This window comes from Sminthopsis crassicaudata, chromosome 1 (assembly GCF_048593235.1).
Source record: "Sminthopsis crassicaudata isolate SCR6 chromosome 1, ASM4859323v1, whole genome shotgun sequence".
Lineage (NCBI taxonomy): Eukaryota > Metazoa > Chordata > Mammalia > Dasyuromorphia > Dasyuridae > Sminthopsis > Sminthopsis crassicaudata.
The window spans coordinates 618,893,972-618,919,632 of record NC_133617.1 but is presented as its reverse complement, the minus strand read 5'-3'; the positions used below and the strand labels follow the sequence as shown (position 1 = coordinate 618,919,632).

The 25,661-nt window shown below is 35.0% G+C and overlaps 1 protein-coding gene across 1 annotated transcript in view; it reads right to left on the bottom strand.

Moving 5' to 3' along the window:
* The window catches only part of MROH2B (maestro heat like repeat family member 2B), an 84,729-nt gene that overhangs the window by 6,116 nt on the left and 52,952 nt on the right, over positions 1–25,661 (bottom strand). The window contains 18 exon segments of the mRNA XM_074282592.1: positions 3,038–3,220; positions 3,468–3,614; positions 4,497–4,558; positions 4,561–4,610; positions 5,292–5,432; positions 7,868–8,061; positions 8,619–8,745; positions 11,894–12,051; positions 14,894–15,046; positions 17,914–18,011; positions 19,628–19,748; positions 20,143–20,232; positions 20,865–20,960; positions 21,490–21,625; positions 22,395–22,474; positions 23,090–23,212; positions 23,564–23,590; positions 25,033–25,185. Of these exon segments, the coding sequence (XP_074138693.1) occupies positions 3,038–3,220; positions 3,468–3,614; positions 4,497–4,558; positions 4,561–4,610; positions 5,292–5,432; positions 7,868–8,061; positions 8,619–8,745; positions 11,894–12,051; positions 14,894–15,046; positions 17,914–18,011; positions 19,628–19,748; positions 20,143–20,232; positions 20,865–20,960; positions 21,490–21,625; positions 22,395–22,474; positions 23,090–23,212; positions 23,564–23,590; positions 25,033–25,185 (2,139 nt within the window).

The window sequence follows — 25,661 nt, the reverse complement described above, 5'->3', positions numbered from 1 at the left end:
AGACTTTCATTTTGTCAGAAAAATATGTTGTAGTCAAGAGTTCAGAGTCCTAAAAAGAGGGGAATGTCAGAAAAATATATTTGAAAGATTTTTTTTTCAGATTTTGAGATTTAAATGACACATTCATTGGAAGGAAGAGACAAAAATGGTCAGAGAGCATCTGCCATTTTTAAAGGAAATTATTAAAAGTATAATAAAAATTGTAATAGTCTTTTGTTTTGCTTTTTTTTGGATCTAATTTTTTCTTGAAATACACTTTCTTGGTTATAGTTATAACCTACTCCTATCTAAAGCTCCTTTCATTTCTGAAATCTTTTATTTCTGGATCCTTCCAAGTTACAAATTTTCAGCTCCACCCTATTTATATACAGGAGTATATCAATGAGGTATACCTGCTAAAGAACCTGTTCCTCCTATAAAATACATAACTTTCTTCAGTATCCCTAAGCTGCCCTGAAGCATATATTGATGGACCTAAAAGTACTAACCACTTAATCTGGGAAGGTTTAGAGCAGTGGTCCTCAAACTTTTAAAATAGGGGCCAGGTCATTGTCCCCTCAGACTGTGGGAGGGCCGGACTATAGTAAAAACAAAAGCTCACACTCTTTCTGCCCCTCAGCCCATTTGCCATAACCTGGTGTGCAGCATAAACGTCCTCAGTGGGCTGCATCTGGCCCGAGGGCCTTAGTTTGAGAACCCCTGGTTAGAGTTTAGCATAGCAACACTGTACCCAGTGCAAACAATGACTCTTTAAGGTGGTGGCTGCTGCCCTTATTTGAGGGTGGGTACTGCCCTGATATGCTTTTCTTGTTGCTTGTTGTCCAGAAGTTGCCCTTGCCTAAACCTCCATGTTCCCATCTTTGGATATCTTAAGTTCTTCTGTGTGAATTGAAATGTGCCAAATAAAGGTCTATTGTTTTGCATTGAATGACAGGTCTAATTTTTCTACAAGGTATGCTTTTAAATCTCAGTGCTCTAGCATTAGATTAGGACAATACAAATACTACTACCTCATAATCATTTCTAAGAATGATTATTCCTATTGATATAAAAAACATATAAAGGAATAAGAAATAGTAAAAAGCAGAAAACTAAAGGAGGAATTAGAGATTGTACAATTTACAGTGTCAAGGGGAAATAGGATAAAAAGAAACTGCCCCTTATTAGTACAAAAAAAAAAAAAAAGAAAATAGTGGGGCAGTTAGGTGTGGTGCAGTGGATAGAACACCAGCCCTGAAGTCAGGAATACTTGAGTTCAAATCTGGCCTCAGGCACAACTCTTCCTAGCTGTGTGACCCTGGGCAAGTCACTTAACCCCAGTTGCCTCAGCAAAAACAAAACAACAAACCAAACCAAATAATTATACAAGAAAAAGCAGAGTTCATTTAATCCAACAAATTCTATGGTTTCAAAATAGACAAAATCATCTAGGTTGATCTACTGCACATAATTCTTCCTGTTGTCTTCTGCTTTCCCTAGTCTACTTCTCTGCCTTCCTACTTAAAACAAAACCAATTCCTGATTCTAGGTGATTTACACAGTTACAATTTCAGAGAAATGCTAGAGTATTGGGGATATAGGTATTGAGATAGGAACAGAGGGCATCATGTCTGGAAATTAGAAATGAATAATGCCGTATTTCTATTTTGAAAAGAAAGGCAATGATTCAAAATTACAGATTCCTATTCCAGCAACATAAGACAGTGAAAATACAGGATGAAACAAATCACAAAATAAATTTGTAAACTCTTTGAAGAAACCAGGCTACATGCATAATAAACAAAATGGCTCTGTGAAAGCCCAAGACTTATCAAACTAATCTAATTTTCTCCTGTGACAAACTGACAGCCTAGGTAGATGTAGGCAAAATGATAGGCTATAATTTAACTTGATTTCAATGATTCTTTAGATTCTACAACAATACTGAGAACATATCTATTCTAGAGTACACAACTATTATGTATATTTATTGATAAGAAGGTCATATTCAGAGAATTATTATTAAGGGTCAGTGTCAAATGGGGAGGGGGGATGGGAGGAGGAGAGGAGGGAAGAGTATAACAAGTGGTTCTCTGTAAGGGTCATTTTTGGGCCCTGGATTAAGCTGATCATTAATTATCTGTGTAAAGGAAGAAAAGAAAGATGTTCATTTATTTTGAAGAACACACCATAGTGGGTGGGATATAGACCACTTATTCTAGAGAATATGATTCTAATCCAACAGGATTATAGAGTAATACCCACAAAAACAAACCAGAAATTAGAATGAGAAAGGATCCTTTCATTCTTCACACATATAGCCCTAATGCTTAGCAGAGTGCCTGGAACATGGCTGGTGCTTTAAATAGAGACCAATTGATTGACTGATAAATGAGGAAAAAAATTGGAATTATGAAAGAATTTTACTTTATAATGTGTTCAATTCCACTTCAATCTTATCTAGATTATTTTATCTAATTCTGGGCTACAGAAACTTAAGAAATTTAGAGAAGGCTCAGAGAAGAATTACAAAAGACTGGGCAATTGGTGCTAGCAGAAAAATTGAAAGAAGATGAAACTTTTTAATCTGCAAAGTAGGCTGGTGCTTTAATTATACTTTTCAAATACTTCAAATCTTACATAGAGACATGAATAGCTATTTTCCATCTCCATTGATACCAGAACAAGAGGAAGAAACAGGATTTGAGTTGACAAACATATGATTTCCTGATTTTGAGGGAGGATAAATATTGGAATGCATTACTGAGAGGTTATTGAGTCTTCTCCTCTGGCAGACTTTAAATATAGAATGATTCTCGCCTGTCTGGGATGTTTTTCAGTGATATTTCCTGAAGGCAGAAACTAAGAGTAGATGAGCATTTCCCCAGTTCTATAATCTGATGAAAATTTAGGAGAAGGAAGAGCTAGGATAAATAAAATAGGAGGAGGGATACCTTCCATCAGGCCCCTCACTCAGCACTTAGCACCTCTGTGCTAGATTTCCATACTTGTAAACTCTCTTTTTGTTGGGGAGGATTCCTGGATCTGAATCACTTACATCTTCAAAGAAGGTTCTCGTTTGCAGCACGATTTCTTTGAAGTAAAAGCTCACATCTTTGTCAGTGAGCAGTTCTAGGATTTTTTTCAATGCCTTCAAGCTTTCACAGATGACTTCTGTGCGAGTCAAGTGGTAGAGGCCTCTGATGACTGTTTCTAATAGCATTTGCTTATTTTTCTTCACCTGTTGAGAAAATAGGCCTCTTAATGCTAAGAATTGATGTAGAAAAGTAACTCTAGGAAGTAGGGAGCAAGAAACCCAGAATTCTATCAGAGCTCATATAGATTCATGAATACCCATTTCAGTTTCATTTGGTAGTATCTTTACTTAAATTTTTGATAATCAAGTGAATACATTTGAAAAAAAAAAAAAATATCAGCTTAAAAATGTGACTAGACATTTATTTATTTTAATCCTCATAAATTCTTACCTTTTGTGGGGCTCCGATGGCCACATTCCCAAGTCCTCTGATTGCCATTTGTCTCAAAGTAGTGTTGGTGTCCCAGGCACTCTGGTCGATTACAAATAGAACTTCTCTTAGATTCCCCTGTTTCCAAAGAAATGGCTCTTTCATGAGCTGAAATGAACATAATTACAATTAGCCTTAAAAATCAGAGTTTTCCCTTTCTTTTTCATTAGTCAAGAAAGCAAAGGAACCAATGAACACATAATTTAGAAATGGGTTTTAAGTATTTTTGGGAGATAAGAGAGAGAACAACTGGACCTAGACGTGTTGATCAGTAATTTGGTGGCAGTTGGCAGAAACCAGGTTTCTGGATATGGACAGTCCTGAGGATGAGTCTCCATTCAGAATTCTTTTCAGAACTTTGTGATATGATAAGATTTGCTAGTGTTGCTATGATCAGGAAGGCATAGCAATAGATTGTCAGAGTAGGAAGGCAACAACTGCCACCAAGAAATCCAGTGATAGTGCTAACTTCTTTCCCTCTCTGACCTACTACATGGGACAGACAAAATCATAAAGCCTGGACTTCTGGGTGTCATCCAGCTGGCTGCTTGTAGTTCAGCTTTTGTGTTCTTTCTCTCTGAGGGTGTGTGTGTTTGTGTGTGTGTGTGTGTGTGTGTGTGTGTGTGTGTGTGTGTGTGTATTCTTCTGGGGTGAATGTGTTTCCAGTGAAAATCTTGCTCATTGGAATTTGCTATAAGCAGCCTGGGGTTTTATACCATTTATCAAAAGGCTGAGTAAGGATGTCTCTGTGCTATATAAGGTCAATGACAATTTTAGATTTGACAACAAATTAAGAGCCTTTCTATCGTTTCCCGCCAGGTACTATTGTCAAAAAATCATAGAATCCTGAAAGTCAGTCTAATTGTGAAGATGAGGTTGGGAAATAGTTTTTGTCTTTGACTTGGCCATAGTCGTCTGAATCTTAATCTTATGGTCTGAAAAATAACTCCAAGGGAAGAATAAAATGCTGTGAGCCGTGTTGGGCCTTGCCTCAGAGAAGAATGCTGTGCCCATTATTCGGAAGGTCTCTGAGGTTGAAGAAAGTGATGGGACATGTGCTCCATGATGCCTATCATGATCTCCTGTTGCCAGAGGACCAGACTCCTAGGAAAAGGCAAGGGCAAAATATTGACACAGAAAATGCATTTCAAAACAATTAGGACAGAGCATCTTAACTTTGGGTCCATGGGCCCCTGAGAAGTTTGTTGATAGGTTTCAGGAGATGGGGGAAAAATTGTATATTTTTCCTGACCTCTAATGGGAATTATTTCCTTTAACTAGGGGTCTATAGGAGTCACCAGAATGTCATCTATGATGTTAAAAAAGGCTAAGAAATACCTTGAGTTAGGGGAAGCATCAGATACCGTGGTGGAGACAAACTTTCCATGAAAAAAAAACTTAAAGGAAAGGGATGTCAGAGTGGAACTTCTAAATGACCTATCTTCTAGAATTAAACCAACTTTGTAAAAAAAATTGCCCATAAGTAACAACTTTTATTTTTTCCTGGATGAGTGAATAGGTTTTTGCTTTTCTGTTTCTTCCCACTCCTTTCATTATCCCTCCCTCAATTTTTCTTTCTTGATCCTGAGTGAGGCAATCAATATAAATAAAGCTAATTGAGAGCCCTAATTGAGAGTCCAAGCATATTAAGTTTTCCTGTTTTATTTATTCATGTGCTTAACATTTATTCAGCAACACTGTGTGTAAAGCAATGTGGAGTTAATAGGAAGCTTATAATTACTTCTTGTTCTCCCCCGTACCAACCCTAGAGTCTCTAACCATTACCTGGCCAGCACACACACTCCTATGTGGTATGAATGAGGACTACTCAGAAGATTCCACAAGTTGTCTCCTTCTTCAGACTCTTTAGCCAGGCCCTCTTTTATAGCTTGGTTTTGTACACATTTGAGGGTGGTAGCTGAAAGCCTGAAGATGACAGGAAGAATTAGAGAAATGAGCTGGCTTAGGCTCAATTCTTTTCACAAATATAATTTATCATCCAGATTAGTAAGAGAAAATAGGAGACTCATCCAGATGGACTTGCTGAGATTAGTGGAGGCAGCAAACCACATCACAATTTCTCATCAGCCTTAGAGGTCATCAAAGCTCCAAAGATGGAATGAAAAAAGTATTATCTTTCTCTTTCCCTTGGAATTCTTGGTTAGCAGTGAAATTTAACAGATCTGGAAAGTGGAAGCAAAAGGAAATGCCAAGTCCAATTCCATGGAGAAAAAGTTTAATAGGAATATTTTGAGTTCAAGTAAAAGAAAGGAGTGGGAGTGGGCAAGAGGAAAAGGAGAAAGAGGAAATAAAAGCTAACTATGAGATTTAATAATAATAAGGGGAAGAGGATGGGTTAAGCCCATCAAAATAAAAGGAAAAGTGATAAGGGAAACCAGATGGGTTTGTACCAAGTTTCAAGGTTGCATCAGCCTTAGGGAAGAGAAAGACAGGACATATTGTTGCACATGTTGGATTGAGGAAAGGGCCAGAGGCTATTTGTGGTCACTGACAAGGCAATTAAAATTATATGAATCCATAATTCATATAATCATATATACACATATAAATATAATTATATGAATAAATATATAATTTAGCTCATATATGTATTTGGAGGGCTCTAGGTAGGGCAGTGGTTAGAACATTGGGCATAAACTCAGGAAGGCCTGAGTTCAAATCTGGTCTCAGACACTTATTAGCTCTGTGAGTCTAGGCAGAGCACTTTAATTGTTGTTTGCCTCAATTTTCTTATCTGTAAAATGAAGATAATACCACCACCTATCTTTCAGAGTTGTTGTAAGAATTAAATGAAATAATATATACAAAGTGCTTAGCATAGTTTATAAATGTTAGCTGTTACTATATGTGTAGGATATTGTAGCTCTAGTTAGTAATAACGCAAAGATAAATTATTATCTTTTCAATTAGAAGCATAAGATAAAGAATGATTTAATGTATATTTATATAATCTACATGTGTGTATATGTATATGTGTGCATATATACATATTATAACATATATGTATATAAATACATATATGCTATATATGTATGTTACACAAAATAGCACTATAATGTAGATAGGATGGTCAAAAGGGCTTAAGAATGGAATATAAACTTTGCCTGGGGATCATTCTCTCTTCTTGAAACACAATAAAACATCAAAGTAAACCTTTGCAAGAGAAACAGCAGAAATTTCTGCAGATATGAAACAAATTCACTGGGTGATAGAATTATAGTATCATAGATTTAGAGGTGCAGTGGGCATCAGAGGTCATCTAGTTTAATTCCCTCATTTTACAGATGAGAAAAATAAAGAGCAAGGAATTTAAGTGACACATAATTAAGTAGTAAGTGGCACTGATGTTTCCATTCTTGGCCACAGAAGGAGTTCAGTATTGCTGGAACCTAGAATCCACCTCTTCCTGTGGTCAGACACCACTTAATTTAGAGAGTGAATGAGTATTCCTTAGAAGTCACAGGGCAGGGAGGAATCGAAGGAAGCAATAAGAGCTGCTAGGAAAGTTCTAAGTTATTGTGGGACCATGTGCCTTATAGCCCTGGAGTAGAAATGAATTGTTCCATGAAGAATATCTACCATACCAGCTTCTCAGGATAGAGATCATCAGAGACCATATATCCTTCTCTATCTTCTAAAAATCTAATTATCTTTTAGTCACTTCTCTGTAGGGGTTCTGTGTAGACAATCAAACATATAAAGAAGTTGGTGGGGTCCTAGCTAATTTTATATTTATAAAGTGCCTATTTTGTATAAGGCACTTTGCTTTGCTGAAACAAGGACAGAATTAAAGCAGTCCCTGGAATTCCCATTCTGCTGGAGCTAGTGGCAACTATATAGTAGAATAGAGTCAAGAAAAACCAGAAATGATTATGATAATGTATGCTAGAGACAATGAGACCCTGAATTAGATCTGTGGCTGTGAGAGATGCTAGAGGGATGGATAGGAGAGATGGTATGTGTACCCAATCTATTTATAGAGAATCTGGTCTCTCTTGCTGAACTACTGAAGTCATGATTAATATGCTTGCTCAATAGATAGGTCCTTATATTTGTTCTGTTTCATGACAGGGACAAGGCCATCATCTAATGCCCTGGAAAGAGCAACAAGTTGGATATCAGACTTGTGTTTGAATCTGAGATTTGCTCTTTCCCGCCTATGGGACTTTGGGTTAATCAAGAAGCTTCAGTTTTCTCATTCACAAAGTGAGGGGTTCCATGAGCTAACCTAAAATCTCCAAATTCTTAATCTCTTCTGGTTCTTCCAGTTCTTAATCTCTTGATTCTGTGATGTGAAGTCAGCCATTATAGGAGTACCCCACCCCATATCTGCCATTTACCTGCAAGGATCTCCCTCTGGAAATCTCTGTGCCTGCTGCAAGACCCTTCTTCTCTCACTCAAGGTTGGGGTTGGCATTGGCATTTTCTGACCCAATGTGTAGCTAATGAGCTTCAAGAGCAGGTACAAAAGCTCAGCATATGAATCTCTGATAGGGATGCCTATTGATACCACCTCATATATAGCACAAGCAACCTAAGGGGAGAGAAAGAATTCTTCGTCAAGAGGTGGGTAAGTTCTGCTGGGGAATTCTGAGGAAAAGAACAATAGATATTATTATGGTTCTTACTTATTAAGGGCTTTGGAAACTTTCAGACTTGATCTTCAGATCTCCCTATATACCTTGTGCTAAAAATGTTTAACTAAGATAGGCTTTGGTATTTTTCTTTCTCAAAATGGTCTAATCAATACCAGGGATTCTTCCCATTTTTTTTTTATAAATTTAAAAAGAGGAGGATTTTTGATGTTGCTATTGTTGTTTGTTTTTGTAAGTTTGTAGACAAAGCAGAAAACATAGGCTTTCTTTGGTCTGATGGACAAATTGGCTTCTCAATTTGAATTGCAAGGAGGCTCTATCAAGTGAATCATCCACAGACAAAATTATTGCTATACTCGTTCCATAGACATTGTTGCTGAAATCATATCAGCACTCCAGAAAGGGTATGAATAACAACAGGCTTCAAGCAGACAGAACTGGGGAGATTATTGAGCTTGGGTACTCATTCAATTTAGTGATGAGTAGTCTAACTTACTGCAATTGTCTCTGATTCTGCTATGTCATTCTCCAGCCCACTCTCCAGTTTATCCATTAAGGCTTTTAAGAGCTGGATGTTGGGGGAACTATCCTCAGCCAGCGCCTTCCACAGTGCTTTTATGTCCCTAGAATTGTGAGGAAGTGGAAAATCCATGAGGTAGTTCCTGAGTACCACAAAACCTTTACCATTAAGTTACTAATTACATTGTTTAAATTAAATTTTATTTTTTAAATTATCAAGTTATTTTTATTTTTTAAATTACTTCTCACTTTTCCCTAGGGAAAGGGGAAGAACAACCAAACTCTTGTAATATATAAGCACAGTCAAAACAAAATTAATTCTTATATTGGCCAATGTGTGTCTCATTCCATGTATTAGTTTATCACTTCTTTGTTAGGAGATAGGTAGTATTCATTATTGGTTCTCTGGAATCTTGATTAATTATAGAATTAATCAGAATTCATTAGCCTTTAAATTTTTTTGATGTTATAAATAGTTCTTCTGGTTCAACTCAATTCACTCTGCATCCATCTATGTAAGAATTTCCAGATTCCTCTTTTATTTCTTACATTATAAAAGTATTTTATTACATAAATATATAATTAATCCTCAACTTTATCAGGGATAATGTTCCTAGAAAGTGGTGCAAAAATAAAAAAAAATGCAAATGTTGATACATTGAGCCTATGGAAAATAGGGGGTTAAGTTCTTATGACCACCAAAAAAATGGTAAACTTTCCCTAGAGAATGATGAAAATACCTAACTGTATTTATAACAAAACATTAATTTTGATAACATGTACTTTTCCTAACAAAGTAACCATGAAATATCCCATAAGATGCAGTTCACAAAATAAAATTGATTAATATGCAAAACATTTTTCTCAACAACAATTTCCTAGAATTCTGTGACTTTTTTGTGCTAATTTTCAATAAAAGCAACATCAATTTTAAACACTTTTCACACAATAAATCTACATACTGCACAGCAAATAAAAGTCTTTAAACAGTTTTTTAAACCTGAATCTTACCTTTCAGTGTGTCAGATGGTGATGTGAGGGTATTGTATTTTATTGCTGGAAAGCTCTCTACCTTGGCCACCCTCTGAAAACCAAGGAAGAGGTTGCTGGGACTTTAATTGCTGCATTTGGAAGATATTGAGACTGATGAGGTCTCAACATTACCTTAGAAACCAAAGGACTTGTACTATGTTTTGGGGGGGCACCACAAAATTTGAATTTTAAAGGCAAACAATGAAAATATGAAACAAATGCACATGCAGATTTTTACTTTTAAAACAGCAAGATGAATGAGACGAGTGAAGTATCTAGAAGTATATCTACCACTTCATAAACTTGTGCACATTATTTCCCCTCTCATTTTTCCCCCTCATAGAAACAAATATGGATAGTTGTCAATGTGAAAGTGAAAATGAGGTTACAAATAAAATCACACAAATGCTTGAAGGAGCAAAAGTTAAATGTGTGAATGCTGAAGACTGAATGTATCATAATTTGTTCCACCATTCCCCAATTGATGGTACCTCCCCATTTTCTAGTTCTTTGCCACTACAAAAAGAGCTGCTATAAATCATTTGATATCCTTAATGTGCAAGCCCAGTCATGGTAGCATCCAATCAAAGGGCACATATGATCTATTAATGACATTTTGAGGAGATGAACCATTCTCTCCACATGGGAGATATTGACGATTTTTATTTAACTAGATAAAGTGTTCCCAAGAATTTATTAACAAGACAAGAGATGATTACCAGATCTAAATGTATGCCCTTAGTTTCTCTTTTGAGGTAATATTATTAATCACTAATTGCTTTTTACAAAACTTGAACTAGATTTTCCATAGGCATCTTAAACTCAGCTTGTCAAAAATTGAATCTTCTCAGCCTCTGGGATGTCTTTTACTTCACCTCTAATCCCATAGACCCAATCTTTCTAAACTTTTTTCTTCATTTCTACTTTTGCAATATCTCTCATTTATATGCCCCCTCCTTTCCACTCATATAGTCACCACCTTAATTTAGGTCCTCATTACCTTCTAGATTTTAATTACTAATTTAATGGTTGTAGAATGATTTTTCCCCCATCTGTATTTATCTGTCCACTAAGTTACCAAGGTGATTCTTTTTGGAAAGAGTGTCATTCTGATCATGTTACCCTACTGTTCAATGAACACCAGTGACTGATTGCCTTTCAATGACTCAAGGGTCAAATAAACTTCTCTGTTTAATATTTAAAGATCTTAATAATCTGGCTCCTTCCCATCTTTCCAGACCTTTTCTCCTTATGCACTCTATGATTTAATTATACTGGCTTCCTTTTCTTCAAACATAACTGTCCATTTCCTATCTCCTTGCCTTTGCCTTACCTATCTAAATTTCTTGGAATGCTTTGCCCTCTCATCTATGCCACTTGGTTTCCTGGCTTCCTCTCAGATTTACTTTAAATCCCATCATCTTTTTAAGACCCCCTAGCTGCTAGTGCCTTTCCTTTTCATCTCTTTTATTTACTGTTTCTGTATCTTCTCTATTAACTACCTATTTACATGCTGTCTACTTCATTAAAATATAAGTTCCTGGAAGGTAGGGAATGATTCTTTTTTTGCCTTCATTTATGTCCTGAGCACTTGGTACAATTCCTGGCACATAGTGAATGCTTAATAGATTGTTAATTGTATTTTTGGAGTGGCAAGGATGATACCCACAGTTCAAGGTTTAGAAAGACACATCCCAGCTCAAAACAAGAACTTCCTAAGAATTAAAAAAAAAAAAAACATTTAGTTCCCAACTGTTCAAAAGTGGCGTGGTCTGCCTTAGAAGGCAGTCAGTTCTCCATCATTGGAAGTCTTCAAGAGGAGGCTAGATGGTCATCTGTTTGGCAATGTTGTGGAAGGCTTCAGGAAGGAGTTGTACTAGATGAATCATGAGGTCACTCCTAACCCTAAGATTTTATGACAAAAATCTTTATCAAGCATGGCACTAAGAAAGAGGAGGAATACATACTGCTAAAGATAAATCTTTAGGATGTTTTTTTATATTACATTATATCTTATCATCTAATTAGCATGTATATGAATCCCCTCAGGAAAGTGTATTTGTACAAATAATACAGATGAGATATTTTCATCTAATGACTGAAGTTTTCCCACATTTTATATCTATTATTTGCCTTTTCTCTAATTTACTCTTTTTATCTTGAGGAAGTAGATGTCCATTACTTGGACAAAAGGTCAGGAGTTAACTAATTAATACCTACCTGTCAAAGGGTAGAGGTTTATTCAGGAGATTGCAAACAACTGCCTCAAGGTGGAAATTTGCTATCTGGGTGATAGCCTGTAGAACAAAACTGAAGTTTTGCTCCTTAAGTCTGAGGATGGGCATGTGATGATAAATTAAGCTCAAGATATCCAACAACTGCAAGGAAAAAAAATAAAACTAATTACCATTTTTAATGAATGTCATTTTTGCACATAAACTTTAGCTTTTGCTGGATTTTTAAAGGCACCACCCATTTTAAGGATCCAGTAATCTATAGGTAGTTAATTATCCCTATACATGCTAATGTATTTCTCAGTCATGTCTTTCTTCTGAAACAACAGTTTGCACTTGAGACATAGATACCTGAAATAACTGAGATCATGACCCACTTAAAAATCCTACTATTCTTTACAAAGTTTTTTAGTTTAAATTTACTTTATTGTAACATTCTTGTGAAATCATCTGTGCTGATTGTGGTCTGCAGCTAGCTTTGGAGGATAGTTATGTCATGTTATGCTAACCATTGGCACTTTTTTGGTCATTCCCATCAAAAATCTCATTTGTCTGTTTGTAAGATGAGACTGACATAATGAAGGGCTTGTCCATTGTCAAGGACCTTACCTGTTTACTTGCTATTTCTTCTTTTTATTTACAAATAAGGGGAAAATCTTTAGGGATCTTAAAGCTCAAAATGAATTTATAGATTATGCCTCATTTCTGAATAATGATCACTATTTATTTATGTATGCTTATAGCTGGGAACTGGAGATCCTTTATACTGCCAGGAAAAAAGTCCCGAGTATCTGATTATGTGAGTCTCTGGGAGATGACAAAATGACACATCTTAAAGGGACAATGTTACTTTCCTTGTACCCTAGAGGATAGGATCTCCTGAGAGGTAGGTTGTGCACAGAAGTATTGGGGTGAGAAGATATTTTGGGTTTATGATTTGAGTAAATGATTGAGAGAAATTGGAAAGGTGTCTGGAAACCAGTTGACACTGCTGCCATGAATCTCCAGAGGAGGAAGATGGCTTTCAAATTTGTCAGTTCTTGGAATTCTCTGTCCCATTCTAGATACATTCTCCAGGTGACAACAGACCACTCTGTTATTTTTATTAGGTCAACATGTAGCTGTCTGAGTATCCCCATTAGGGGAACCCAGTCACTCCCACTTCTGCCTGCTATTGAATATTTTACTTACTGACAAGGCACAAGTAACTGCTTCTTCCAAAAAGGTCCAACTTACTGAAAGGAATATGGAATCCTCCACAACCTTATCTGTATCTACATTTTTTTTCTCTTCTTGATTCTTTCCTTGAAGCCCTAGGAAAACTCAGAAAGCTGAGTCATCCTGTCAGAATAAGATAAGCAGGAATGACACACTGCCCCTTCCCATCTCCCCATTCCCCTTTCATTGGGAGTTTGAATCTCTATTAGCCTCTGGTTCCCCTGAGGTTGGGAGCAGAGAAGTCTTCCCTTTTTATTACTACTATGAATTAACAGTAGTCCTCAGATCCAAGCTCCTTATTCCCTTCTCCCATGCTCAGTGCTGTTAGACCCAATGAAGAACCCCATAAAAATTATTCAAAACTGGTTTGGGAAAGGTACCCAATTTTTTCCCATGATTCACCAGGGTGTCCAATACAACCCAGGACTCCTCAGAACATAATATGTTTTCATCTTCCTCCCTTGACTGTCCCTCATTTTATATCCTTCCTCAAGAAAACTTGTTTTAATTACTATCTTGGAAGTTCCATACTTCTTTGTGTTGGACATTGGTATTCTAAACCTTTATAAATATGCATTAAGACCTTTTTCTTAAAAGCAGTCTGGTAGAAATGAGGCATACCTCAACATCTCACTCTATATACCAAGATAAACTTAAAATGGTTTAGATAAACATTTTGACATAAAGGGTTATGTCATAAATAGATTAGTGGAGCATGGAAAATTTTCCTGTCAGAACTATAGATAGGGGAAGAGTTCATGACTAGAGATAGGGAGGTTCACAGGAAGTGAAATGGATAATTTTAATTACACCAAAAAAACAAACAAATGCAGCTAACTTTAGAAGTAGGAAACTAGAGGAAAATGTTAAACGAGTTTTTCTAATAAAGGTCTCATTGCTCAGGGAACAGTCAAATTTATAAAAATAAGAGCCATTTCCCAATTAGTAAGGAATCAAAGGATATAGTTTTAGAGAAAGAAATAAAAATTATCAATAGCCATATGTAAAAAAAGTCCAAGTCATTAGTAATCAGAAAAATGTAAACTAAAACAATTCCAAGCTACAACTTTACACTCACCTAAATAAGTTGAGATAATTTAAAAAAAATGAAAAGTGCTGGTAAGGATGTGGGGAAATAGGTATACTATTGTACTGTTGATGAGGGGGTGAACTAATCACAACCATTCTGGAGAGCAGTTTGTAACTATGACTCAAAACATTTGCATACCCAGTGATACTACTATTAGATCTATGTCCCAAAGAGATCAAAGAAAGTAGAAAAGTGCCAATATATAGAAAAATTACTTATAGCAGTTCTTTTTGTGGTGATAGAGAATTAGTAACTGAAGGGATGTCCATTTTTGGTAGAATGGCTGACCAAGTTATGGAATGTGAATATAAGGAAATATTATTATGCTGTGAGAAAAGAGGAAGGTGATGAAACCTGGGAAGACTTGTGTGAACTGATGTGAAGTGAAGTGAGTAGAACCAGGAGAACAATTTATATAGTAAAAACAATATTGTTCCTAGACAAAGATTATAGGATTATAAATTTAGTGCTGGAAGAGATAATGGAGCTAAATTCAAATTCTCATTTTACAAATAACTCTCTCTCTCTCTCTCTCTCTCTCTCTCTCTCTCTCTCTCTCTCTCTCTCTCTCTCTCTCTCTCTCTCAAATCTTTTCCTCTCTTCCTCTCTTCCTTTCTTCCTTTTCCTCCTTACTACCACTTTCCTCTGCACTTCTCCCACAACAGTCTTCAGACTTACCTCATTTTCCAAGGCAGCTCCTTTTTCCTTTAGAATAGTGATTACCCACAAACCACATGCCTTTGAACACTCAGCGTTGAGGTTCTCCATGCCATCTAGTGATTCTTCTAGGAATGCTTGGATTTCTTCATTGGGAATATATTTGCTAAGCATCTAAGATTTCAGTCAGAGATATTGGCGTTATTACTCATGCTTTCTCCCTAAATTCAATTTGACATTGCTTGTTTTAATACCCTAACATCTTTGTGATTTTTCTAATCTAGCCTTTTCTAGCCTATATGTATAATACTTTGCAGTTTAAATAGTATTTTGCACACAGTATACCCTTTGATTCTCATAAGAGGACTGAAACAAACAGGGCATTGTTATACTCATTTTACAGATGAAAAAACTGAGGTTCAGGGTAATTGGTCTCTGGCTCAGGCTCAGGAGCAGTGAAAGGACTGGCAGATATCCTTCAATTGCAACTGATTTTTCTAGGTAGCTTTTTTTTTTATAGAATCATACAGGACCAGAAGGGAACTTACAGGTCATATAGTCTATCCCTTTATTTTAGAAATGGGGAAAATGAGATCCAGAGATGTTAAATAATATATCCAAGACAACACAGTAGTACATGGCAAAGTTTGACTTCAAGGCAGAGGTCTTCTGTTTCCAAATCCAGCACTTAATTAAGAAAATCAGGGAAATAAATTTTTTTTTCAGAAAAAAGCATAAAAACATTTTAAATCTTAATAATAAATAAGTTTAAAGGGGAAGAGGAGTGAGGTTTTACATGTCAACTTAACTAAGAGGAAAAAGGGAAATAAGTAATATTAGAGGGGAAATTGAATTAAGTTTAAAATACTGGAAATAAGAAAATAGGAGACAAATGAGAAGGGGTAGAATTTGAAGGGGGACTTGAAGAGCCAGTAGAAATAAGTTGGACTAAAGTAGATTAAGCAAAGATAAAGAGTTGATATATTGTCTTTACAAAGTAAGAACAACAAGAATAAGTTCTAATTTTGAAAAAAAAATAGACATAAATGGAAGAAAATTAAAACCTTACTCTCATAACTTTTGACATGAATGGATAGAACAATACAATAAAACGGAAAAGTAACAGATTGGATAAAGTATATTCCATATGGACCAGGGGAACATATTTGTGGGTTCTTTAAGATTTTGTCTTTGACAGATGAAAACAGAATTTTGTGAACCTTTTAGGAGTCATATCCAACTAGAGATGAAACAAAATTTTCTTTAGGAGAACTGAGAACATCTATTGAAATATGAGATTTGATTATGCAAGTTTGACAACTTTAACTTTACCCTAATAATAAAATCAAAGCCAGTGTTGGGGTGGTTTTCACCCCACCTTTGCCTTAGCATTTATACAACTCTTAGTTTGAAAAGCAACTAACATATGATCTCATTTGATACATATAACAACCCTGGAAGTTAGATATTATTTTCATTTCCATTTTATAAATGAGAAACCTGAGGCTGAAAAAGGTTAAGTAACTGGGTCAGTGTCTGAGACAAGATTTTAATTAATATTTTCCTGACTCCAAGCCTGGTATTCTATTCACTATACAACCTAGATCTCTACTTCTGTGTTTGTTTCAGTCATTAACAATTCAAAACCAAAGCAGTTGAATTGCATATGCAGAGGACATTAAAGAATGCTTGTTCCCCAATCATTTATATGAGAACAAAATTCAATATTTCTTGGCAAGTTTTATAGATGACTGTTTCATAGCAATTTGTATCTAACACTGGGTCAAGAGTAAGGATAGAGAGATATCATTAATATAACTCTGGACAACTTTCCAGAAGATCAGAGAATCATAGAATAAGATCTGGCAGAGACCTTTATGGTCATTGAATCTGATCCTTGAATTCTGTAGATGAAAGAAATATGAAACTAAGAGGTTGATGATATCCACAGCTGGATTTTTCAATGAAAAAAAGTTTCAAATCTGACTTCTTCCAGGCAAGGGACTGTTAGCTTTAAGTAACCAGAAAATCTTTTATAGACTTAACTAGGAATAGTATTTCAGGACTCAAGAATTATTTCCTCAATTGGTAAATGGTTAAAATATATAAACAGGCACTTTTTAAAACAATAACCTACAACAATTCAAAGGAAGCTATTCATAGTGAAAGAGAGAGAGAGCTGATAAGACTCAAAATGTATATTGAAGCATATTTTTCTTTCTTTCTTTTTTTTTTTTTCCTCCCTCACCCTCTTTTTCAGAACATGGCTAATGTGGAATGTTGTTTTGAAGGACTCTACATATTTATAATGGGTTCTGTTTTTCTTGCCTTCTCAATGGGTGGAGAATATGAAGGAAGGAGGAGAGCTTTGGAACTCAAAAGTGAATTTAAATAAAGCAAAACAATCCATCATATTCAACAGTTAGGAAGTATTATACCTACCATACTTTACCATTTTTTATATTTACCATGATATTTGATCACTAATCTGGATATATTTATCAATTTTGTACAGCAGTTAATCCTTGGGTCCCACCTAATCATTAAATTGGCCTTCTTTGTGGCCTTCTAGTTGTTCCTTGTATATGACATCTTATCCTCTCCCTTTATGCCTTTGTATAATGTTCCCCATTATAAGGGCTCCTGAGCCTCATTGATCTGCAGTTTTATTCAAAGAACAGATAAAAATCTGTATTATATATGAAGTTTTTCTTTGTCCCTCTACTTATGAGGATTTTTACTTCTTAAAATAATTTATCTTTGTCTTTATTTAGTTTTGTGTGAACTATATCCTCTATTTTATCTCCCATGTAAGAATATAGGCTTTTTGAGGGTAGAGGCTATTTTGCTTTTTTCTTTATATCCAAAACTCTTAACATTTTGAAAGTCCCCTTTTAATACATCATCTAGATTTGTGGAATGATTACTAATAAAGATGTGTTTTAGTTCAATCAGAAACACAATTTAAAAGTGAGTTAAATATTTTGTGAGCTAAGGAAGAATTCACTTTATTCTCTAGCTCTTTCTTCCCCCAAAGTTACCTTAGCCATATTAGATATAATCCAGAGCTGGACATGGCTATCAGTAGACTGCAGTCCTTCCTGCAAATGTCTTAGTTTCTCCATCTCCTGGGGAAGGTCTAAAATTACCAGAGGAAAAACTGGATCAGAATAAAGAGACTGTTAAGTTGGAACAAGTGTTCTTAACTTTTTGGGTGTGTATATTATGGGCCTCCTTGGCAGTTTGATGAAGCTTACACATCATTTCTCAGAATCGAGTTTTGAAATGCATAAAACAAAATACCTCAGATTGCAAGGGAAACAGTTTTATTGTAAAACAGTTATTAGAATATTAAAAAAGTTTATTGACCCCAGATTAGGAACCCATGGGGTAAAAGGGACTATTCATAATGTGATTTCTCAGCATATCAGCTGTAACAAGATTTTGGCATCTAAGCATAGGGCTGGTTTCTCTGTTTATAATCTCTATTGGACACAATGATATCTATTTAGAAGCAATTGATAAGCAGGCAAAGGCCATTATAATACTTGGTTTCACAGAAAATTAAAAAAAAGTATGAGTACCATGAAGCAAATTAGTGTCTTGCCAATTTATCTAAAATATTCTACTCTAGTCAAGACCAACTGAGATTTCAACTTTTCTCTTGATGAGTCCTTCAAACATCACTCTTTGCTATAATATTGACCCAGTTTGTTTCTATTCTCCTTTCTCTCTTGGCTCAGAAAAACCATTTCTTCAATAAGTAAATTCTAACAATATCCCCATTTCCAAGGGAATTTTGAATTTTATCTGTTTATTCTCTTTCACCTTTCACTCTACTCCCTTGGATTGTACAGTCTGAAACTTCTAAGTAGACTATCAATACTTCTGAATGATCAATCCCACTTAGAGGTACAAGATCACTGGTGTTTGGTTTTTTCCTTTTAAATGTCAGATATTTGCACTCTTTGCCTGCCTGTTTGTCTGTCTACTTCCACCTATATGTATATATATCCATATATTTATATATTAAATATATAAACTGAAATATATATTTATTGAAATCTCATGCCTTCCCTCCTATATGCATACATATATGTACTCAATGACACACATGTGTTTGTATGTATGTAATATATGTGTACACACATACATATGTATTTATACACATACAAACATACATACTGTGAGATTTCAATTAAATGGAGAAACGTGTATTTTCCCCCAACTTCTCACTTCTTGCTCTAAATAAATGGTGAAATATGCACATTCCAATGTATACTGAGAAGTTGTAAGCAGAAGGCCTTTCTCTTTACTATTGGTAGATTCAATAGTAAACTCTACTTGACTGTTGGATTCTTCATCTGGCTTCTGTCCAGGGCCATACTTTGTTAATTTTTGACTGAGTACATTCAGTGATGTTTATGTAGGGTCATACTATTCAAATAAAAAAAATCAACAAAGACATTTTTTTTTCACATTTACCTTTGGAATAAATTTAGCCTTTGAAAAGTTATTCAATTTTCAACTTAAAAACATGTGGCAGAGGAAGTTATGATATGACCAACTGCATTGTGCTTTAATGTGAAACTCAATATTTAATATAGAAATTTGCAATGCTTGCTTAGGAAAAGAAAGGAGGAGATGGGAGGAAAGGAAGAGGAAAAGATGAGGAGAGACAGAACATTTGACAGCAGAAGAAAAAAAATGTTTTTTAAAAAATAGAGTAGTTCCCTCATGTTTTTTTTTCCTCACCTTTGAAAAAAAACAGACCAATAACAGCATCAGCAGCCCATAGACGGATAGTGGCTAGGGTATCACAGCAGTGAGGTGCAAAAAGTCCAAGAAGAGGACCAATTCTAAATCTCTCTGGTGACTATAGAGAAAGAACAAAGATAACCTTAAGATTTCTCACACAGGAGAAGTGACATTCCATCATTTGGACATCACATTTAATTCCACTAACTTCTTTTGTACAATCCCAAGGATTAAAATGAGATTTAAATTTTTCCTTAAAAAGAGTTAGTGGTTTCCTGTGATAGCAAAAACCACTTAATGTTCAAGGGGAGAATCATATCATTTTGTGTCTATATTTGTATCTTGGGCTCATGAGTTGGGGAAAATTTCCTCTTCAGTAAAAAAAAAAAAAATGGAGGTTGAGGTTTTAATAAGTAAGAAAAAAAACTTACCAAAGCATTTTATATTTCCCTAAAGATTCTTTGGTTAAATTTTCTTCAGATTCATTCACATAAAATAGTTAGAATACTTACTTCATTACTATTGGTCAACACCTTAGAACAGATCTGCAAGGCTCTTTCTCGTTCCCATTCTTTTGGTGAAATAAGCCAGATTCGCAGAAGCTATTGGTAATTAAGAAAAAGAAGTATATTATTTAGTAGTTTTTCTTTTCTCCATCTTGGAACTCTTTCTCTTCCTCTGTCTATCTCTCTGCTTCATTCTTTCCCCTTCTTCTGGCATTACCCTCTATCTAATTGTAACCAAAGGGAAAAACTCTGCAATGTTAAATGTTGAAGTAATGAGATCCTTAATTTTTTTTTTTTAATGTGTGGAAGGCATTTTCTGCTCCTTTAGCACTGGAGAGAGAAGATTGTTCTTTGTATGTATGTGTCTTCTTCTCTTTTAGGTTGTAAGAATTGAGGACAAGAACTAGGTTGTTTAATTCCTCTTGTATCTATTATATCCCCCAACATCATGCTGAGCCCTGAGCTCAAAATAGGGATTTTAAGAAAAGTTTGTTAGACAGATGAGTGGAGTGGCAGGAGCTGTAACATAATATCAAAGGAGGATGATATTATTTTCCCCTTTTATTACAAGTCAAGAAAGCCTGTGAAATTGGTGATATGGAACAGAAGAGACAAAAGAGATTTGGACAGAGGGGATCATATGAGAAATAGAATAAGTTTGGGTTAGTGGGTGAAGAGTCAGAAAGAAAATGAGAGAATAACCATCAACTGCAATGGGGACAACTTACGTTAAACATTTCTTGACATTCTTCTGGTTCTTGGCATCTCCACACAAGAGTTTTCATAAGTTTCCCAAGCGCATCCATAGATCTTCCATAGAGAAACTAAAACCAGAAATGAATCTGTGAGGCTCAGCTTGAATTAAGGTAGCTGTTCTACTATTTTTTACAGAAAATGCTAAAGATTATAAAAGCAAGACTGCTGGACTTATATTTGGAAGATTTGAGTTCAAACTCCATTTCAATTTATTGTCTATGTGACCTTGTAAAAGTCACTTAAGATCTCTGGGATTTCAATTTTCTGTTTTGTAAGACAGTGGGTTGAATTAGAAATCAAGAGGTTCTTAACCTGGGATCCACAAAGTTGGTTTTTTTTTTAATTTATAACTTTTAATACAATTAATTTTTCTTTGTAATTCTGTGAATTTTATTTTATGAATTTAAAAACATCAAGAAGTTTATAATCTTCTTGAGAATGACAAAGGAATTGATCACACACACACACACACACACACACACACACACACACAAAGGTGAAGAATCACTGGACTAGAAGATTTCTAAAACCCTTCCCAAGATCAGTCCTATGATGCTACTGTCCTGGTTTGGGAACCCAGACCTCTTTCCTTCATACTTGGATGTGTGCTTTGTCTTCATCAGTCTGTCCGTCTTCTATGATTCGGGTTAAATGAGGAAGGAGAATAAGACTCCGAAGACTCTCTTCAAGAATATTTAGGTTGTCATTTATAGGTAACTGAGGCTTCAGTTTGCTGAAATGAGAAAATGTAGGAGGATGCATGTCAGATCAAGATTTACTAAAAGCAGAAAGTTGAGATAAGTGGTATTCAAGAGTCATTGCTCTGATCCTAAGAAGAAAGAATATTATTTTTTTACAGATGGAAATGGGGAAGGAAGTTATAAGGACAGGAGTAAATATATAAATTGGGTGGTAATTGTGGCAAGAGAACTCAGTCGATACCAAAGAGAGGGCTACACTGAATCCTTTTGCATTTTTCAACAAATTTTTGTTACAGTTCATATTTCTTTAACTGCTAATTTGTCTCTGTATTTTTTTTTTAAATAGCTACAATCTTAAAAACAAGGATCCTTATTTGTTTTGTATCACCAACTGTGTTTAGACCAGTATTATGTATATTGTAGGAAATTAATGTAATACAATGAATGATAACGTTTAGACTAGTTTTCTTTTTTAGGTAAACAGAAAGGGTTGAAACTAAATGAAAGGAATGAGATCAGGGCAAACACCATTTAACCCAGAAGATTAAAGTTTGCTCCTGAGGAGATCACATTAAAAATGTGTATTTGTACTTTGTACTTCATTAAAGCTGACTCTTCTGACTTTGTTTCTTGATAGTTATCCCCATACATATAGTTTGCTACCTTTCTGGAAAGAGAGGCAGTTTCCAAATCCAAACAAATTACATTTATAGGATTTTGATTTTTTTTTTTTGTCAGTTATCAAACCCTCAGATCTAGGATGACAAAGGAGGACAAGAGCAATAATGGTAGGTTCTATACCTTAGACATTGAATAGCAATTACTGCTTTCCATCGGACAGGGCTAGCTAAGGAATCCAGGGGTTCTTCTCTGATTAAATCCTGAAACACAAAGAGGTGAAATGGATTATAAGGAGTATTTTTTTTGGGGGGGCTCATCCCCTTGATTCCTACTTCAACAATCTTGGTATCCCAGATGCTGCTGCCTCCTTGAAAATTCAAGAAGGAAATCTTAGTGGGAACTGAAACACTCATCAAATGAGATAATATTTATAAGGTTCAGTGCCTGGGACACAGTGAGAACTTAACAAATGCTTTTTTTCCTTTCCTCTGTCCTTCCTTGGGGCTGATCAGTTTCAGTGTTTCATATTTGTTATTTTTTAGAAGGAAACCCGAACTTTTGTAGAACAAAAACAACAAAAACAAAAATCTTTTTTTTTTGTTTTATTTTGGTTTTTTATTAATTTTTATAATTATAACATATTCTTTGACAGTGCATATGCATAGGTAATTTTTTTTACAACATTATCCCTTGTACCCCCTTCTGTTCCGAGTTTTTCCCCTCCTTCCCTCCACCCCCTCCCCTAGATGGCAGGCATTCCCATACATATTAAATATCTTATAGTATATCCTAGGTACAATATATATGTGCAGAACTGAATTTTGTTGTAAAAACAAAAATCTAAGAGATTATCCCGTGAACCTTTGTACACTCACCAGCATATGTCCAAGGAGTACTTCCTTATTGGTAAAATTAAAATTCAGTAGTTCTTCAGTGTCCTTAATAGCAATGCAAATTTCAGTGATGCTTTTTGTGAAGGTCATTTGCAAATCCACGTTCTGTAGGGAAATGAAGGTACTCATAAAGGGGAGGTACTCTAAAGGTAAATGAAGTCACTGGATATAAAAGATATCTTTATATCTGTCCCAAGAAAATCCAATCCACCCCTTTCACATATTGGATTTGTTAGCTTTTTTTCTATATAGAAGAGTCCAAACTCCACTGAAAAGCTGTGAAGTCCTTTGCATTGCTTTAGAGCAGCCTCAGTTTCTATGACTCCAGAATAGGACACATCCCTAATCTGATAATCCTATTGTTGGGAACCAAATCAAGATGATATGTAATTTTGAATGATTTTTTTTATAATAGAACTTAAAATAGAACAACAAAAGCATTGAAATATAACTCACCTTGTTTAAAACAGTTATTCCCAATACCTGAAAAGTTAAAGATGAAAGCAAAAACTCAATAAGTGGTTATGAATTAATCAAGTCTTTTTTGAAACTAGCTCATTTGCCTGACAGAGAACACTGACACATGATTCTATAACCTATCAATGGCTTTTCTCAATCCTCTCAAATTTGTGATCTTTGAAAGCCAAAATACCAAACTAAGTACCATTCTCAAAGTAGTCCTTGACTAACTAACCATTGAAATGCAAGTCAGAAAACTATTCCAGAATTTCACAGTTTCTGGTGTCACATGATTAGTCTAAAATTATTTTGGATAATGTGAGAAAAAAGGGTATTACTATATGGGAGGAAAAATGGAGCTGGAAATTCATGAGCAAAAGAGAAACGAACAAAACTGAAATTTTGAATTACAAAGATCTAGCATTAATTCAAAGAAGAGATATGAAAAGATCTCTGCCTTCTTTGCAGAAGTGGATAGGATGGTCCATGGTTATGGCACAGTTAGTGTAAAGTTAAATTTGATTGATGAGCTGGTTTTGTTTAATTTTTTCCCATTTTTTTTGGTATAAAAATGACTTTTCAGTAGGAAACTTTTTTGTTTTTTAATTTAAAGCTATAGGGTAGTACACAACAGGAAAGGGATAACTTTAGGATTTTTTGGGGGGAGCAATTTGCAATTGTGACTTGCTTTGGATCATATATCTACTAAGTGTCAAATGTCTGAGGTCAGATTTAAATTCAGATCCTCCTGACTTCAGGGATTGTGCTCTATCCACTGTGCCATCTAGCTGACCCAAATTCAATATTATTGATTGCTATAAAATTTTAGCTGAAATTTTTCTGTGTGTGTGTGTGTGTGTGTGTGTGTGTGTGTGTGTGTGTGTGTTGGGGCATGATTTTCATGTAACAACAAATTTTTCCTTTTACACTTTTCAAATAATATTTACCATGTCTATATTTTCACTTTTTCACTATAAACAAGTTCACAGATAGTGAATAGTGTACTGTGCTGTTCTAAGGAATAAAACATAGTTTTTGTCCTCAAGGAGCTTAGAATGCAGTTGGGTGAACAAGGCACAGATGACTTTGAGCTTAAGTTTTTTTAAAAAGCTCACAATATAAGATATATCAGTAAAAGACTTTTTGCTGAAGGAATTATATGCACATAATAAGTGCTGAGATCAGAGTAAGATTAGATCAATGTGAGCTAAATTTCTTTGGGAGAGCATCATGGATAAACCTAGGTTTTGAAGGAGTTGAGTAACTCTCCAAACTTTCTTACAGAATATTTCTTATGTTTTTCCCATTCTCTTAGATTCTTTATTCCAATTTTCTTGAGGCTTAGTCATCAGGACTCACAGCCTGAACTGATTCTTAGGAATGCCTGTGAACTAAAAGTCCTTGAACTTTATGTGGAAAAACATTGAATTAGACCCCATAAGCATCCTGATGTTTCTGATTGTTACCTGACAGCTGGAAGTATAGAGATTCAAGACTGGGGTCACAATCTCTTTTTCCACAATGGGGAGAAGTAGTCTTTTAGGAGATTGGAGAGCTATATTTCCATAAACTGCAATGAGGTCAATCTTGGTCAATATCTTCTTTCCATACAAGATAGTCTAAATATTAGAAAAGTGGAATATGAAAAAGATTACTGTCAGTTTCTTTTTTTTTCAGACTATTTTCTAATTTAGAAATCCTCTTTTCCTAGTAACTATAAAAGAGATCCCCAAACAAAGAATGAGGGTAATAACATTATTTTCCTATTAATAGTACATCTTTAGAGTTAGGTAGCTTGTATACAGGTAATACCTGGAAATTAATAATGATAATTATGCTGGTTAGGATACTCAAAACTTTTTTTCAAATTGGATTTCATTGTTCCTGAGAATCTCAGAAAAGACAGACATATCAATTTAATTTATCCTTTTTTTTTTTTTTTACTAGTATCAGTTAATAGAAATGAAAGGAAAATTTGTTATTTGCAATATAATTTCATATAATATCACTGAAAGAATACCAGTATTTGGAACAGTGGGAAAAATACAAATAACACATTGGACAACAGATAGATTGTCAGCATAAGTAGGTTACA